Raw genomic sequence first — 14211 nt, 5'->3', positions numbered from 1 at the left:
ATTTGCTGAGCTTCCAGCAGCGTGTGCTCTGGGACAGAAAGCGCTCAAGTAATGGCCTCATCACGTAACATGCTCTGAGTTATGTAATCAAGTGCTTCACAGGGGCTTAAAACTACCGGTGCAGAGAGGAGAAAGCACTAAATGAAATGCCCGTGGAAGACAACAATGAATTAGGACATCTATTAAATATTTCATCTCTTGAGTGTTCTCAAGCCCAGAAGCATCTCAAGCAGTATAAATCTGAGAATTCATGGTCTTAAAATGAAGAAGTAATGGACGAGGAGACCATTATGAGGTAGATATACAAGGAGCTGTACCTCTTTCCTCTTCTTACTTTTTTAAAGGCAACAGCAGGCGTTTTGTTGGCAAAGCTGACTGTGAATCCACCTTGGGTTTATTGATCTCCTTTCATATCCAGCTGAACAAGATTCATTTGCCAAATGGGAGCTATTTCGTAGCTGGGCTGATGTGGATGAAAGACATTTGACAGCCTGGTGCAACTCAGAGAGGAGCAAAGTGATTTTGTTTAATAAAGAATAAATCTGCATAAATGGGACCTGAAAAGAAGTCTCTTGTCTTAACCCTTTCCTTCCTTCCCCTCCCGGCACTTCAGTGGTACAACCAAAACTTAAACATCCCTACATGGGCAGAGCTCCCTCGCTATCACTGTAAGTATGCTGACTCATATCAGCAGAAAGTATGAACCTTGTGCTTTGCAGAACGTTTGCTATTTTTTAGTGATTCTCCTTTGGTTTTAATGGTTTAACTTGTTTTGTTGGGATGCTATTTAATAGCCTAAAAAGTGATAGAGTGATGGTAATATTCTGCTGCAAGCTTTCTCTTCCTTGACTTTCAATCCTATTAGCCCCTTATTGAAACTTTTTATGAGTACTTGAGCAGGGAAGAAGAGAAATTATTTTTCATATGCTAAGCTTGTTAGCATCATGATGCAGAACAGGGAGAAAAAGGGCTTGCTTTTGCTTTGTGATTAAAAATCCATGAGATGCGTACAAATTTATGTTGCCTTTGTTTAACAGAGCATCTGGTGAAGTCCCTTTGTTTGTACTGCTAACTATCAGGCACTTGGATGCTCGATGTAGTTTGGGTTGATATAGACTAGGTGGAGTAAAACAGAGTCTGAACGGCACAGGGCTGAGAAAACACGCCTGAGAGCAGGCTGCAGATGGGCGAGATAAACAGGCTCCCCTGGCTGTGACTGAGTAGGCAGGCCTCTTTAATGGCTCTTAGCAACGCCCCTGCTCTGACCCTCCTCATATGTGAGGGAAATCAAATCAATACACCCGTCTTCAAACCACGATGCTGCAGCAGCAGCAGAGCATTGTGGCAGCCTTCATCTCTTAAATTCGTCGTCGCCTTTCAGCTTGCCAATCTCTGGATATCCATCCCTGCATCGCTGCTGAAGACGAACCTGACTGCATCTCTGAAAGGATTCCTCGGGCTCCCATGTATAACCTCCTCCTTATTGGCAAGCATTAGGTAGGCAATTTTCAAGTGCTTCTGGATTTGCAGGCAGCTTTTAACATTGATCTGAGAACACTATTGTACTCTCTCTGTAATCAGAACAGAACTCTCTCTAAAACCTTCCCTGCTTTAAATTTTCCTTTTCATCCTCTGTGTTTGTGGTTGGGTTAGGGGAGTGTATTTCTGTTTTCTCTTTTATTTGTTTTTTAATGTTGTGGCTGATGTGTGCTTTTGGAAAAGGATATTCCCCCCCTGGTCCCTCCCCTGTTCTGCAGAACAGCTATAAGCGGTGCCATACAATTACCTTCAGTGTTGATGAACAACTGTTTGACTGCCTATAGGGCAGGCTGTTCACTCTTTTATACTTTAATTTTCCGGTGCCTTCTCCAAAGCTGCAGACCAGGATCTTGCCCACTAACTAAGTTCTGCTTTGGTTCCAGAGATGGCTAACAGAGGACCAAGCTATGGCTTAAGCCGAGAAGTTCAAGAAAAGATTGAACAGAAATATGACCCGGAATTAGAGTCCAGGCTGGTGAACTGGATTATTGTACAGTGTGGAGAACAGATAGAGCACCCTCCTCCTGGAAGGCAGCATTTTCAGACCTGGTTGATGGATGGGACGGTAAGTGTTCTGTCTAATTCTGCATCTCTGTGACTTTATGTGCACAGTAAATTTGTATTTATTATCATGTGTCCTTATTTTCTGTGTTCATCTTGGCTAAATTGGTTTGTGCTCATGGACAGTGCAGAAATGTGTACCTTAGCATCTGAGTGATGTCCTTTTGGCTGGGAATCTTAATCTAAGAAAATAATTATTCCACCAGTGTACTGGGATTAGTACAGTGCTTATGACTCCTGTGAGTCATGCACATTATATATGAGTATGACTCATTCCTTCAGCGCCTTTTCTCATGCAGTTAAATGAGATCTGTTTTTAAAATTAGATGTACAATTTTGTCTTCAAGAAATCATCATTGTCAACATAAAAAATTGAATAGATGTAGAAAATCTGATGGACTGGTTTATGTCATAACTGTTTTCTTGTTTGGGAATCGTTCTGTAGCTAAAACATCGTATTCTGTTGGTTTACTGAACAACAGGCAGATGCTGCTGTTTGCAGTGGGCTGTAGGAATACGCTAATCATTGAACCTCTGCCAAAGTGACTGTAACAGTATTTCAATTGACATTGCTTATTTTTTTGGCTCAGGCATGTGGTTTCTTCTCAGCCATTATATAACCTATACCAGTTATATACCAGTGATTGCTTTGTTGTCTCTAGCAGATTAGGATTTATTTGGTCAGGCTATTGCCATCAGTTAACAAAAGCTCTAATGCGTTTCTAATATACTTTGATTATTACCAAGTCTCTTCTTTGTTTTTTAATCAAAGAAATTATGTCCCTGATAGAAACCGGCCAGGTCAAAAGCATTTTGCAGCATCGTTTCATGTGCAGAAATTACCTTCTACTTTGGTGACTTCTTTCTACTTCTGTTTCTGTGTTTCTCTCTCAGCTGTTATGCAAGTTAATAAACAGTTTACATCCAAAGGGAAATGAGCCCATTGCAAAGATCTCTGAATCAAAAATGGCTTTCAAGCAGATGGAACAAATTTCCCAGTTCTTAAAAGCTGCTGAAATCTACGGAGTAAGAACAACAGATATTTTCCAGACAGTGGATTTGTGGGAAGGTAAAAATAATAAACTGGAAGCCAGTTTGCAATCTTCATTTTACTTTGCTTTGATGTGTTGTAATGGTGCATTTTGTCTAAGGCATATTCTCTAATGTAATTATCTTTTGTTTCTGTTTGCCTTATCTCATTACTGTGTTCTTCCGGTGGTGCATTATCTCCTCTGAGAGATTTATATTACCCTGAGGGCATAATGGAGCTTTTCCAAGCTCATGTGTTATCCAAAAGCCCATCATTCTGACAGAAATCTGCAGACCTAATAAAACAAATGCTCTCTGTGCTAATTATTTCCAAGTAAATAACTTCTAATAGCAACTATGGAAAACCCTTATTTTGTGACGACAAGCTTTTATTGCAGTTTTCAAATTATAAGCAAAGCTCAAATTAGAGCTATAAAATGCATTGCCAGGAGCAGATATGTCTCTATAGAGCTAATGAGGGCTCATCTATGACTAGTGAGAAGCAGAAACCACTGGTAACATCATGTTAGCTGAGCATCTCTCTGCAACAGTACAATCTTTCTAGAAAGGTCACTATGGCAACAGCAAAAAAATCCAGAGTGCCCCTGTAGCTTTGCAGTAAACCAGGTGAAGGCTCTCTCCATCCCATTCATGAAGTGGACACTGTGCATTCCAGTTGCAGGAGAGCTGAGTCACTTCTGTGGTGATGCACCCCTTCCTGGTGCTTCATCAAAATACGCGCTGTATCCTGCATCTCTCTGGGTGAGGTGATGCAAAATGCTTCATGTAAGGACTCAAAGCAAAGACAGCAGCAGGGCAGAGAAAGGCAGGTGTGTGGAGAAGTGAAATGGGGAAATCTTCCAAGAGACTGAAATGGTGAAAGGAGGAGAACAATCTATGGAGAAAGGTGGAGAAGGCTGGTCAGTATAGTTAATGCAGGAACGAACGTGGAGCGAAGAGTGGGTTATGTTTCCACAGGCTGATGTGGAAAGGATCACTCTTCTGAAGGACAGCTTGAGGCACAAAGGATGAGGGAGCTCTGTGCAGATGAGTTACAGGGGAGGAAGGATGTGCTGACAGCTGGCATTGCTGGGATCTGTGATGTTCTCAGGGTACTGGATTTACTTGACAGGTCCCACCTTGGACACAAGGGCTGGATTGTTTTTTCCAGGTCAGTGTTTTGTGTTTCTTGCAATCCACCTTTAAATTAAAGGATTTTTACTTCCCTGGGGTAACATCCTCCTCCCCAGCCTGGCAGGCTGTTGAAAGAGAAGCTCCATCTATCTTGTGAGGGATGATAACAGCTTATTTCAGGTGTTTTCCTTTGCTGTCATCTGCATCTTGTAATGGCTTTGCACGATGAAAGTGAAAGAACAGTATGCAGATCTTTATGATAAAAAGCACTTCCTTTTAAGAGAAAAAGCTCCTCAAGGTGGTAGCTCTCTCTTCATTTTCTTGCTTTCACTCATCACCTTTCTTCAGCAGATGTAAGGGAATAAACCGGTAACTTCCAGATGTCAGAAAATCAAAACACAACTCAGGACTCAGGAGTGAGACATACAGGACTTTTCTCCAATGTTGTTTTAGGACTTCCCAAAACTAATATGCGTCTCCTCACTTCCCCATTCTCTTTCTATTCCTCCTGCTGCTTATTCCTGTGCTGAGATGAAACAGCATGTCTCTCCAGGATTGAGTCTGTGTGAGCTTCTTGTGTCTAACCATAGCTCTGACCTCTAGCATCTGTGCTGCCTTGGGGCTGGAGCAGCTGAACCTGGCTGCATTAGCTAGACAGAGAGGACAGTATCTTTTTCACTGTTTCATAATTACAGTACCCCTACATTTCATAAAATATTTCCAGACCACAACCTGTTTAGAAAGAGAGGGGACATCAGTGTATGTTTATAGGGAAAGCAAATTACGTGTGTCTGACAAAACAGTTTCTCTCTGGCACTGATTGTTTTCTGAGAGCTTTTGCTTTGAGATTCTTAGTAATGATTAATGAAAATGTTTTAGTATGCAGTCTGCTGTTGTTTTTTTCAAACTCACTCGGTCCATCTGTTGTATTTTCCTTTATTTCTGTGGCTTCTTGGTCCAAGTGAGCTGTCACCTCTTTTGGTCCTTTCTTAAATGTACTGGGCTGAGCAGCTTTCCCTAATCCATGCCCAAGAGAAGGATGTTCACTGTTTTTTACAGATACTTCCCAGGTATGTTTCCAGATAGGTAAGAGGCAGATGTGTCTCTGGATGCACAAAGCAGCATTTTGGGGATACAGAGCAGTTCTCCCTCTGTGGGTCCAGGCCTTCCCCTTTGTGGGCCTGGAGAGGAAGGCCTTCAGGCCAGGTTTCCCCCAGAGAGAGAGGACACCCAAAGAAAGAAGTGACCAGAGGCCCCCTCCTTCTCCTGTATGAGGCTGTGCCATTCAGAGCACACCATGAAGGACGGGATGGTGAATGTCACAAGATGACAGAGATGCGGGGTCGTTCCTCTCCCACAGCATCTGTCACACGCATCGCAGGGGCCCCACGAAGTGGGGCCTCAGCCGCTGCTTTGTTTCATCACGTGGCGCCGGGCTCCTTCCTGGGCCCTTCTTCCCCTGCCGCGTCTCCCCCTCGCCGCTGACAGATAAAGCAGAGCATGGAGCATGGGGGAGGCTGCCAGATGGCTCTGCCGGGCTGATCATGATGTTTTGCTACCCATCTTTTGTTTCTCTCTCTCTTTTTTTTTTTTTTTTTTTTCTGTCTGTGTGTGTGTTCGCCATCATTATTCAGCTCATTCACTTTCAAATCCTTTTCCTACATCCTTTTTCATCCCAGTCAGTTACGATGCTCCTCATTACACGGGAGGCATCCCGAGGACGTTATGTGTGGCATCTGTTACAGCATATGATACATTCCCTGCTTCGGGCAGCTCTGAGTCCCCACCTCGCGCTGCTCCACGTGTGCCTGCGTACGTGCGAGATGTCGGGCTCTCCCGTGGCCCTCCCTTAAGCAGGAACCCCATCTGACACAGCCTGCCTTAACAAGCACAGCAAAGCAAGGACTCTGCTCAGCTGACAATTTGTTTTCTGCACACATGGTCCCCTGTGGAGAGGATTCCTGTAAACTTAATAGGCTGTATGGCAGTCGCAGTAGGAAGCTGCTAGACATTTTCAGCTTTAGGGTGCATCTGTCACCTGAGCCAGTGCTATGCACATTTAGGTTGGTGTGAAACAGAGCCCTGAGATTAATCTGCCCACAACTGGGGCTATGTGTACCATAAACACACAGTCGCTTTCCTGTGCGCTTCAGCTGGTCTATGATGTTTTTCATTAATATCCATCCACTGGAGGTATTCCCGAAGTCTGTTGTCATAGTCATGTCTCGAGTATCACGTGGTTTGGGTGTTTTTGTGAGTAACTCATTTCCTTATGTGAAGAACTTGCACTCAACATCAGATCCATTAACTAGAAAAGTGATTTCAGGAAAGAGGAAGAACTGAAAAAGAAAGGAAGGGAGGGAAGTCGTGGAAACAGTTCGGGAGGCATTTCAGAAGAAGGGAGATGCGAAAGATGTATGAGACAAGTTCCAATAACTTACCAACCCTCACCACTGGATAGACATAAGTCAACTCCTAGTGAAGCTGAGTTGTTCATTTTTGCTAGAAAGTTTTCCAAAAGTTACCTTGTTTGGGCTGAGTAATGAGTTAGAGTCTGCCTGTTTTTATTTGCTGTTTTACATTCTCTGCCCTTTTCTCAACAAGTGGCAAAATGGAGGGGAAGAAACAAGAAAATAGGAAAAATCTTAATTTTTTTTTAAAAATCACTTTTTTAAAAAATGATTCCTTTTTGGAGGAATCAACAGAAGATATTGATGCAAAATGAGAATTTATTATCTTTATTTTGGAAGGAGGGACAGGAGGAGTGGATACAATTTTTTTTAAATAAAAAAAAAAAATGTTGGCAGTGGGAATAGCAACCCCTTTTGAAAATACATTTCAAGGAGCCATCTTGGAAACCTGGTGAATTTTAGGGTATGTGGAAAGCATTCATCTAAGCAAATGATATGCAAAGTCACCCCTGCCCACTATAGATGGGAAATTATCCCCCAAGAAGCTTTTCTCTCTCCACTGTTTGTTGGGGGAACCCGAACAACTAGTGGAGACCAGATACGGAAATTTTATTTGGCTAAAGATGGAATGAGCCCTGATTTGTCAAAATGAGGAATGAAGTGAGATAAGGCAAGGTGGGAGAATGTGGAAGGACAGTGAAAGTCAGGACTGGATGGCAGGAACTGAAGGTATGAAAGTGCAGAGCATCAACTTTTGGCAGCCTGTGAAAGGAAGCCAGTAGGGAGGATTTGGGATTTGATTTGAAGAGCAATTTGGGAAGGGCTGATCCTAGTTATCTGCACGGGACCTCTCGAGGACTGCCAGGAATTCTGTCAGCACAGGGACAGTCTGAAATTGCTGGTGGCTAGATAGTGGGATTGGTTTACAGGTGGAGAAGCTGAGGCACAGCACAGTTACTTGCCACATAGCTCTCCTTCAGCCACATTTTACTGAGTGTATTTTCATTCCCTGTATGCCAAAATGACCACTTCTAAAGACAAAATTTCTGCCAATGCAATTATCTAGAAGGACTTAAAACAGCATGGGGGAAGGCATTAAAATAGCCTGGAAGTCTGGCAATGCCTGAATAGTTAAGTTTTGCTCTAGCATGGTCCCTCTGACTTTTAATAAGCTCTTGCATGTCAGCACCTCCATTTGAGCAAGTCTAAAATAGCATTTATAATGCTGTTAATGTAGTTGTTCAAGGGAGCCAAGGGAAATAGTTAATACATTGGAGGAAATTGTTTGTCCGTGTGCCAAGCTATTTGTTGTGCAAAGATTTCTTATATTGTTTTCACTGTTTGGCTTTCCAGGGAAGGATATGGCAGCAGTGCAGAGAACCTTAATGGCCCTAGGCAGTTTGGCGGTCACCAAGGATGACGGATGCTACAAAGGGGACCCATCCTGGTTTCACAGGTAACACCCAGAGCTGTCTTCCATGGGAAGATGGTAATGCTCTCTATCTTTAGACTTTGAAGAAATTTACTGGGGAAGGAAAGGAAGAATCTTTCCAACATTTCCTTATAATGCAGAGATTTTCTCTCTGGACTCTAGATGAGGAAAACAAATACCCAACCAGGCAGCAGCATTTTCTGCCTTTCACTGGTTCCCAGCTTATTGACATCACTATTAGGACGATGCCTAACTATACCTCCTCAGTCTGAAGTTATGCTAGGGCTGCTGGGGAGGAACTTCATGGGAGCAGTGCAGTGCATCCATGCTGCTGCCTTTTCTCAGATAGCCCTCTTCATCCCACCTTACATGTCTCTCCTGCCCTGGGACTGTTAAGGCACTTTTGGTACCAGGACTATGGAGCTCCTTGCCTATGGCTCCAGCTCTGGGTTCCTCCTGGAGGCAGCCTTTTATATCAAGGCTGCTAGGAGGCTGTGTTGGCATGGATGTGTGCGTGCACACATGGGGACCCTCCTGGAACTGCACACAGGGAGAAGTGCAGCATCCCACCCTAGGGATATCTGCAGCACATCCATCTTGCTGTGCAAGGTGCCAACATTGATCGCTGAAGAGGCAAAATTTTCTTATCCCCTGACATTATCCCTGTCTCTTAGTCCTTGGAAGGAGATCAATAAAACTTGGGAAATTCAGCAACCAGTTTCGATGACATTCATCTGTTTAGCAGCTTCAGCTAATCCTCTATATCCATTTATGAAGAAAAGAGAATTAAAGTGGCAGCAGCTGTGCAGATGTGTGTGTCCTAAGAGTAGCTGGCAGGAAAGGTGACATTTTGCCCCACATCAGATAACATAAAGCCTCAGGAAGAGAAGGCTGTCTTATATGTCAGCAAACCCCCACATGGAGAGACATGCTGAGAACATGACCCTTTACCTAGCAAACAGAAGACAAGGAGCCTCTTTCCATTTTTTTCTTTTTTTTTTTTTTTTTTTTTTTCAAACTGAAATTGATTTCCTTCCCTGGTTACTTTTAATCTTGTGGAGTAGCGCTTATCTGGGAAGAATTCCCTGTCTTGGCTAAGATGTTTATTTGCTCTAAAGCGCCATTTATTTTGGCTGAGAAGGCTGAGAAGAAGGACAGGAAGAAAAGGAAATCCTCCCACAGTTAGTCCTCCTGCCCCACGGGCATGGTATTGAAATGAGATTCCTCCATCCAAGAGTATTTCTAATACTGAAATGACTGAAGCATATTAGCAAAAAAAGTGCTGCCTCCTGGTCATTGTTTTCTTTGAATTTTCTAATGTCTAGGTGAGGATCAGCAAAAACAAAGCAAACTTTGCTTTGTTTGTCTAGAAGCTTGAGCAGGTTTAATTGAGGCTAAAGGAAACTTGAATTTTAGGTGAACAAGTGAAAACTCCTATACATTCTTCATATGAAATTAGTTTAAATTTACGTAATACAGTCCACAAAGAGATTTGTATTTACTCAATATAATTGGTTTTAAAATTCAAATCCAGTTACAAGCTTTAATATAAACCAGACGTGAAATCACTATGACCCAGACAGGCTTATTTGTTTTATGTAACTACAACAAAGTCCTACATGGAAAAATTAATTTTAATCTGGGCTCTTAATTGTGGGTGGGAACAGTTTTCATTGGCGTAATTGGAGACACGATCACCTCCCTCCTCCCCTAGCTGTCTGTCCTGCCTGTGCTGTATGGATAACCAACACATATGTACTGCAGTCCCTGAAAGACTATTCTGTAGCCACTGTCTTCAGGAAAACTGGTGTTATTTCTATAAGGAAATAACATATGGCAGGTCAGGAGCTGTTTTCTGAGTAGCTTAACCACCCCTTCAGGCAGACCAAGGCCCTCACTGCCACCCAGTGTTAGTCGTAAGTCAGGGCTGTCAGGCTGATCCTTAATCACCTTAAATTGAATTGAAAGATGTCGAGATGAAGTGGAATAAGAGTATCCACATGTGGATCTGCAGTGACCAAGATACCCCCACACTTGGGCTAAGCTTTTAACTTTCCATTGCCAGTGTCTCTCATGCCTGCTTCCGTCGGGCCTGGTTGTCCTTTCCTTGTCTGTCCTGGTGAGCTGTTTAGTGGGTTGGCAGCCTCGAGTGCTGATGCAAAGCTGGCACAAAAAGTTAACAAGGCTGTGTGGTGGTATCGTGTGCTCACATGGTGGTAAGGGTGACAGCAGAGAGACCAAGCACAGCTTGTAGTAGTGTGAGGCTTTGAGGGGAGTAGGCTTGCCCTCACCTGCATTTCTACAGTGTCATTTAAGGCCATTTATATTAACCTAAAAGCAAATCTTAAGTACACATTGTTATCTGTAATGTCATAGTAGACTAAGGGCGGTGCTTATGATCATAAAAATAACGCTAGATGATACAAACTGTACATATAGTCAACTTTTATTAGCCTATCCAGACTTCCTTTTGGTTCTCTTTCTCTCTCTGATGTCTTCCTTGCAATTCTCATTTCCTGATCATATATAGTTACATATCAACTTTCTGTGAAATTATTCCTTGGCACAGCTGAAAAGTCTGTGGGGAAAAAAAAAAAAAAAAAAGTGTTCCTGGGTTTTTAATTAAATAAAGGCAGACGCAGTGAACCTGAGATTGAGTTAAGTCATAGGAATAGTTCCAAAAACATCCTCTCTCAGAGGTTCTGGCAGTGGTTCACTGCCCATGTAAGGATTTTGGAGAAGACATTTAGCAGCAGGGAGACAGGGTGGCTTTCTGAGGCGCCTCAAGTCCTGCATGCTTCCCTCCAGAGTGGCATGCTTTCTGGGAAGAGCTCTGGGCCTGAGATCCTGCGGTGGGCCTCTATAAACCCTCATATTAGTCTGTGCATTAGCATCAGAGATGCAATGAAGAACAACAACCAGTTGGCCGGTTGTCTGAGGCTGTTCCTTAACTTTCTGCTTTGCTTTCATGAACATGGGTTCCTCTCCTGCGATGTCCTGAACACCCTGAGCCCAGCACAGAGCTTAAGTGCTCTGCTGGACTCAAGCCATGGCGCTCAGCACAGTACTGGACAGACCCCCACGGAGGATGGCGTTGATGGCTTGCAATCACAGCAGGCACCTAATCTAGCATTCCCATCTAGTGGTGGGGTGGGGAGAGGAGGAGAATTGCAATGCGATGCTGTATTGCGGCGTAAGGTGATCCCAGGACAAACAGTCACAGCAAGCAGTCAGATTGTACCTGTCTGGGAGCTGACTGAGAGCCTCCCTCCCTTTGGGCCTCTGCTGCAGCAACAGACCGACCCTTCTCTTGTCCAAGTGGCTTGTTTTCCCCACCTTGCTTAAAAGAAAGATTAATAGCGTACAAACTTTTGTGTTTAACAGAGACTTGACAGCCACTTCTGTCCCCAGAGCTATTTTGAGGGAAAAGAGTCTCCTTTTAAGGGCCAACAAATGTTCATTGATCTAAAAGGCTTTTGAGACCACTAGGACCAAACAAAAGTGGTCAGTGCGTTTTGACGGAAGATAAAGGACTTGCATACAGTTAAGACACAGGTGCAAAGGCCAAAGTCTTTGGAAAAGAGAGATCTGGAAAAGGCAACAGGATAATTTTTCTGTCCTGCAGGCAACCATCATCCACTCTTGTGAAAATGAGCAAGTCATTTTTCTGCCCCATTGTTTCTCTGGGTACATCCAGCTCACATTCATTTCACTGAAGTGAATTATGCCAATGATGTATCCTGTTGCTCTGGATGGATATCAAATTGTATTACTGCACAGATAAGTATCTCAGTGATCAGATCCCACAGACAACAGCTTTTAAGAGCAAGAGGGCGGAACACAAACTTAAGCCTATTATGAGTGTTTTATACAGCATTACATAAATATTTTACCTGTCACAGCTGCTGGGGAAGCTATAACCCTGGGGGTCTTGAGTAAAAGGAACAGTGAAATTCTGAGGTAGTGTGGGTTTGACTAGAGTATTGCTTCTAACTGCAAGAAAGCAATTAGCGCAGCCAGTATTGTCCACCCTGTGGGATGGTACAAATGAAGTATTGCGTTACAAGGGGAACATCTGTTAACACAAGCCAATTTCAGATTGCTTTTCACAATCATTTGGGCATCTGCAGAATGACTGCATGTGTGTGTGTGTTGCTTTTTTGTGTGCATCTGGACAGGAAAGCACAGCAGAATCGACGAGGATTTTCAGAAGAGCAGCTTCGTCAGGGACAGAACGTAATAGGCCTTCAGATGGGCAGCAACAAAGGAGCCTCACAGTCGGGTATGACAGGCTATGGCATGCCAAGGCAGATTATCTAAAAGCACCTGTGTCTGTAGAGCAAACACTCCTTCTGCAGCATGGTCTGTTTAACAGAAAAACAAAAAAGAAAAAAAAAAAAAGAAAAAGAAAAAAAAAAGCTCATTAGTTCTCTTTCTGCCTGGTTTTTCATAGTTAGCCCTCTCTAAGGTTTGGGGTATTTTTGGTTTGGTTTGTTTTATTTGCAGCTGCAAGAGTTCATCTAGGAACCTGGGTTTTCGTGGTGTTGTGTGTCAGTTCACAGCACGTGCGCACTGCTGCCTCCTACTTTTCACTTCTGAACTATGCAAAGACAATTATTCTGTATTAATTTATTTGCAAAGTGTTATCTTCCATGTTTGTCTCACACCACTCTTGTATCTCAACCAGTAACCTCGTTCTTCAATTCAGTGATGATATTGTTTGACCTAAGAATAAAGACATTAAAACACATCTCAGACTCGTTCTTTAAAGGATGTAAAAGCAATGCAAACCAACCAGCACGTGGTATGGTGCTGAGAAGTTAATTGTTTTGATTGCTCAATGTGTCTTGCCTCTAATCAAATGCCTTCTCTGCATGAGTCCATGCTATAGGTTTACAATCTGTTATCTGTTCAATTTGGTGTTTATCTAAAGGCACACCCACTAGGTTTTCCTAAAAATGCTCACAAAAAAAAGATATTTCACCTGTTGAGTCTGAAACATATACTCCTACCCAATTCAGCTTGGATTTACCTTCACCTAGAGTGATGGGTTGACTCCAGCCAGCAGCCAAACGCACTGAGACCTCTTTCCCACAAGATGGGGAGAAAATAAAAGGCAAGAAAACTGGTGGATCAAGCTAACTTTTTCTTCCCCTATTAAACTGATTCTAAGTGTGAAAGCAAAGCAAAATAAGAATTTTATTCACTACTTCCCATCAGCAGGCAGCTATTTAGCCACTTCCTTGAAAGTTGGCCCTCAGAACATGTGATGGTTATTCGGAAAGACAGACATCCCCACTTCCTCCTCTTTTTCACTGAGCTTTTGTTGCTGAGCACAGCACCTTATGATTCAGAAAATCCCCGTGGCCAAGTTGGGTCTGTTGTCCCACATGTGTCCCATCCCAACTACTTGTCCATCCCCAGTTGTGGGAGTAGGATAAGAAAAAGAGAAAGAGGCACTTGTACTTGACATTGTACAAGCACTGTTTAACAACAGCCAAAGTACAGGTGTGTTATCAACACTGTTTTAGTCACCAATCCCAAACATACCACCATAAGGGCTGCTGTGAAGATCGTCAACTCCATCCCAGCCAGAACTGGTTCAGCCAGCAACAGATGAGTCTTCATGAATGCAACGCAATCCTCAGTGAGTTCTTCACTATGAAAGGAAACTCTGTCGGAGGTGAGAGCAGGTTTTACTTTGTGATAATTGATGTTGTATCAAACAAAATGTTGCAAACTAAGGAGTGTTTGAAACACAAAGGGAGAAACAGAAGAGATGTGCCAGAAGGCTTCAGACTTTAAAGTCATTTGTAGTTCAAATTCAAAGAATTTTTTAAGCACACCTGTTGCAAATTTGGCTGGTTGTTCATTTTGGGACAGTTTGCTGGAGAACCAGTAAGGACTGCTTGCTGGCATGGTCATCTGGCCACAGGAGCTCACCAGAGCAGTTCACCTGCTCACTAGTGCAGGTTGTCTTGCAGATACCTGACACATATACTCGGGGGACACAATATTTTGTCTGTAGTTTTCTTTTCCTATTGATAACTATCTCTGTCAGCTTCAAAGCCCTTGCAAAGTCCTATCACTTCTTCCCTCCAGGCA

At 43.1% G+C, this 14211-nt stretch overlaps 1 protein-coding gene across 2 annotated transcripts; it reads left to right on the top strand.

Moving 5' to 3' along the window:
• Positions 1–576: 576 nt before the first annotated feature.
• TAGLN3 (transgelin 3) lies at positions 577–12945 on the top strand. 2 transcript variants are annotated; one of them, XM_082752154.1, is made up of 6 exons: positions 577–668; positions 1382–1497; positions 1923–2104; positions 2995–3169; positions 8028–8130; positions 12285–12945. In XM_082752154.1, exons 3-6 carry the CDS (start codon positions 1925–1927, stop codon positions 12424–12426), a joined length of 600 nt encoding a protein of 199 aa, XP_082608280.1. In that variant the 5' UTR covers positions 577–668; positions 1382–1497; positions 1923–1924; the 3' UTR covers positions 12427–12945. The 2 variants fall into 2 exon arrangements, with proteins under 2 accessions (XP_082608280.1, XP_082608279.1); XM_082752153.1 differs by lacking the exon at positions 577–668 and having other exon boundaries at positions 1313–1497.
• Positions 12946–14211: the final 1266 nt, after the last annotated feature.

Source organism: Aythya marila (genome assembly GCF_965140915.1).
Source record: "Aythya marila genome assembly, chromosome: 1".
In the NCBI taxonomy this organism is placed as follows: Eukaryota; Metazoa; Chordata; class Aves; order Anseriformes; family Anatidae; genus Aythya; species Aythya marila.
This window is presented reverse-complemented; position numbering and strand designations above follow the sequence as displayed.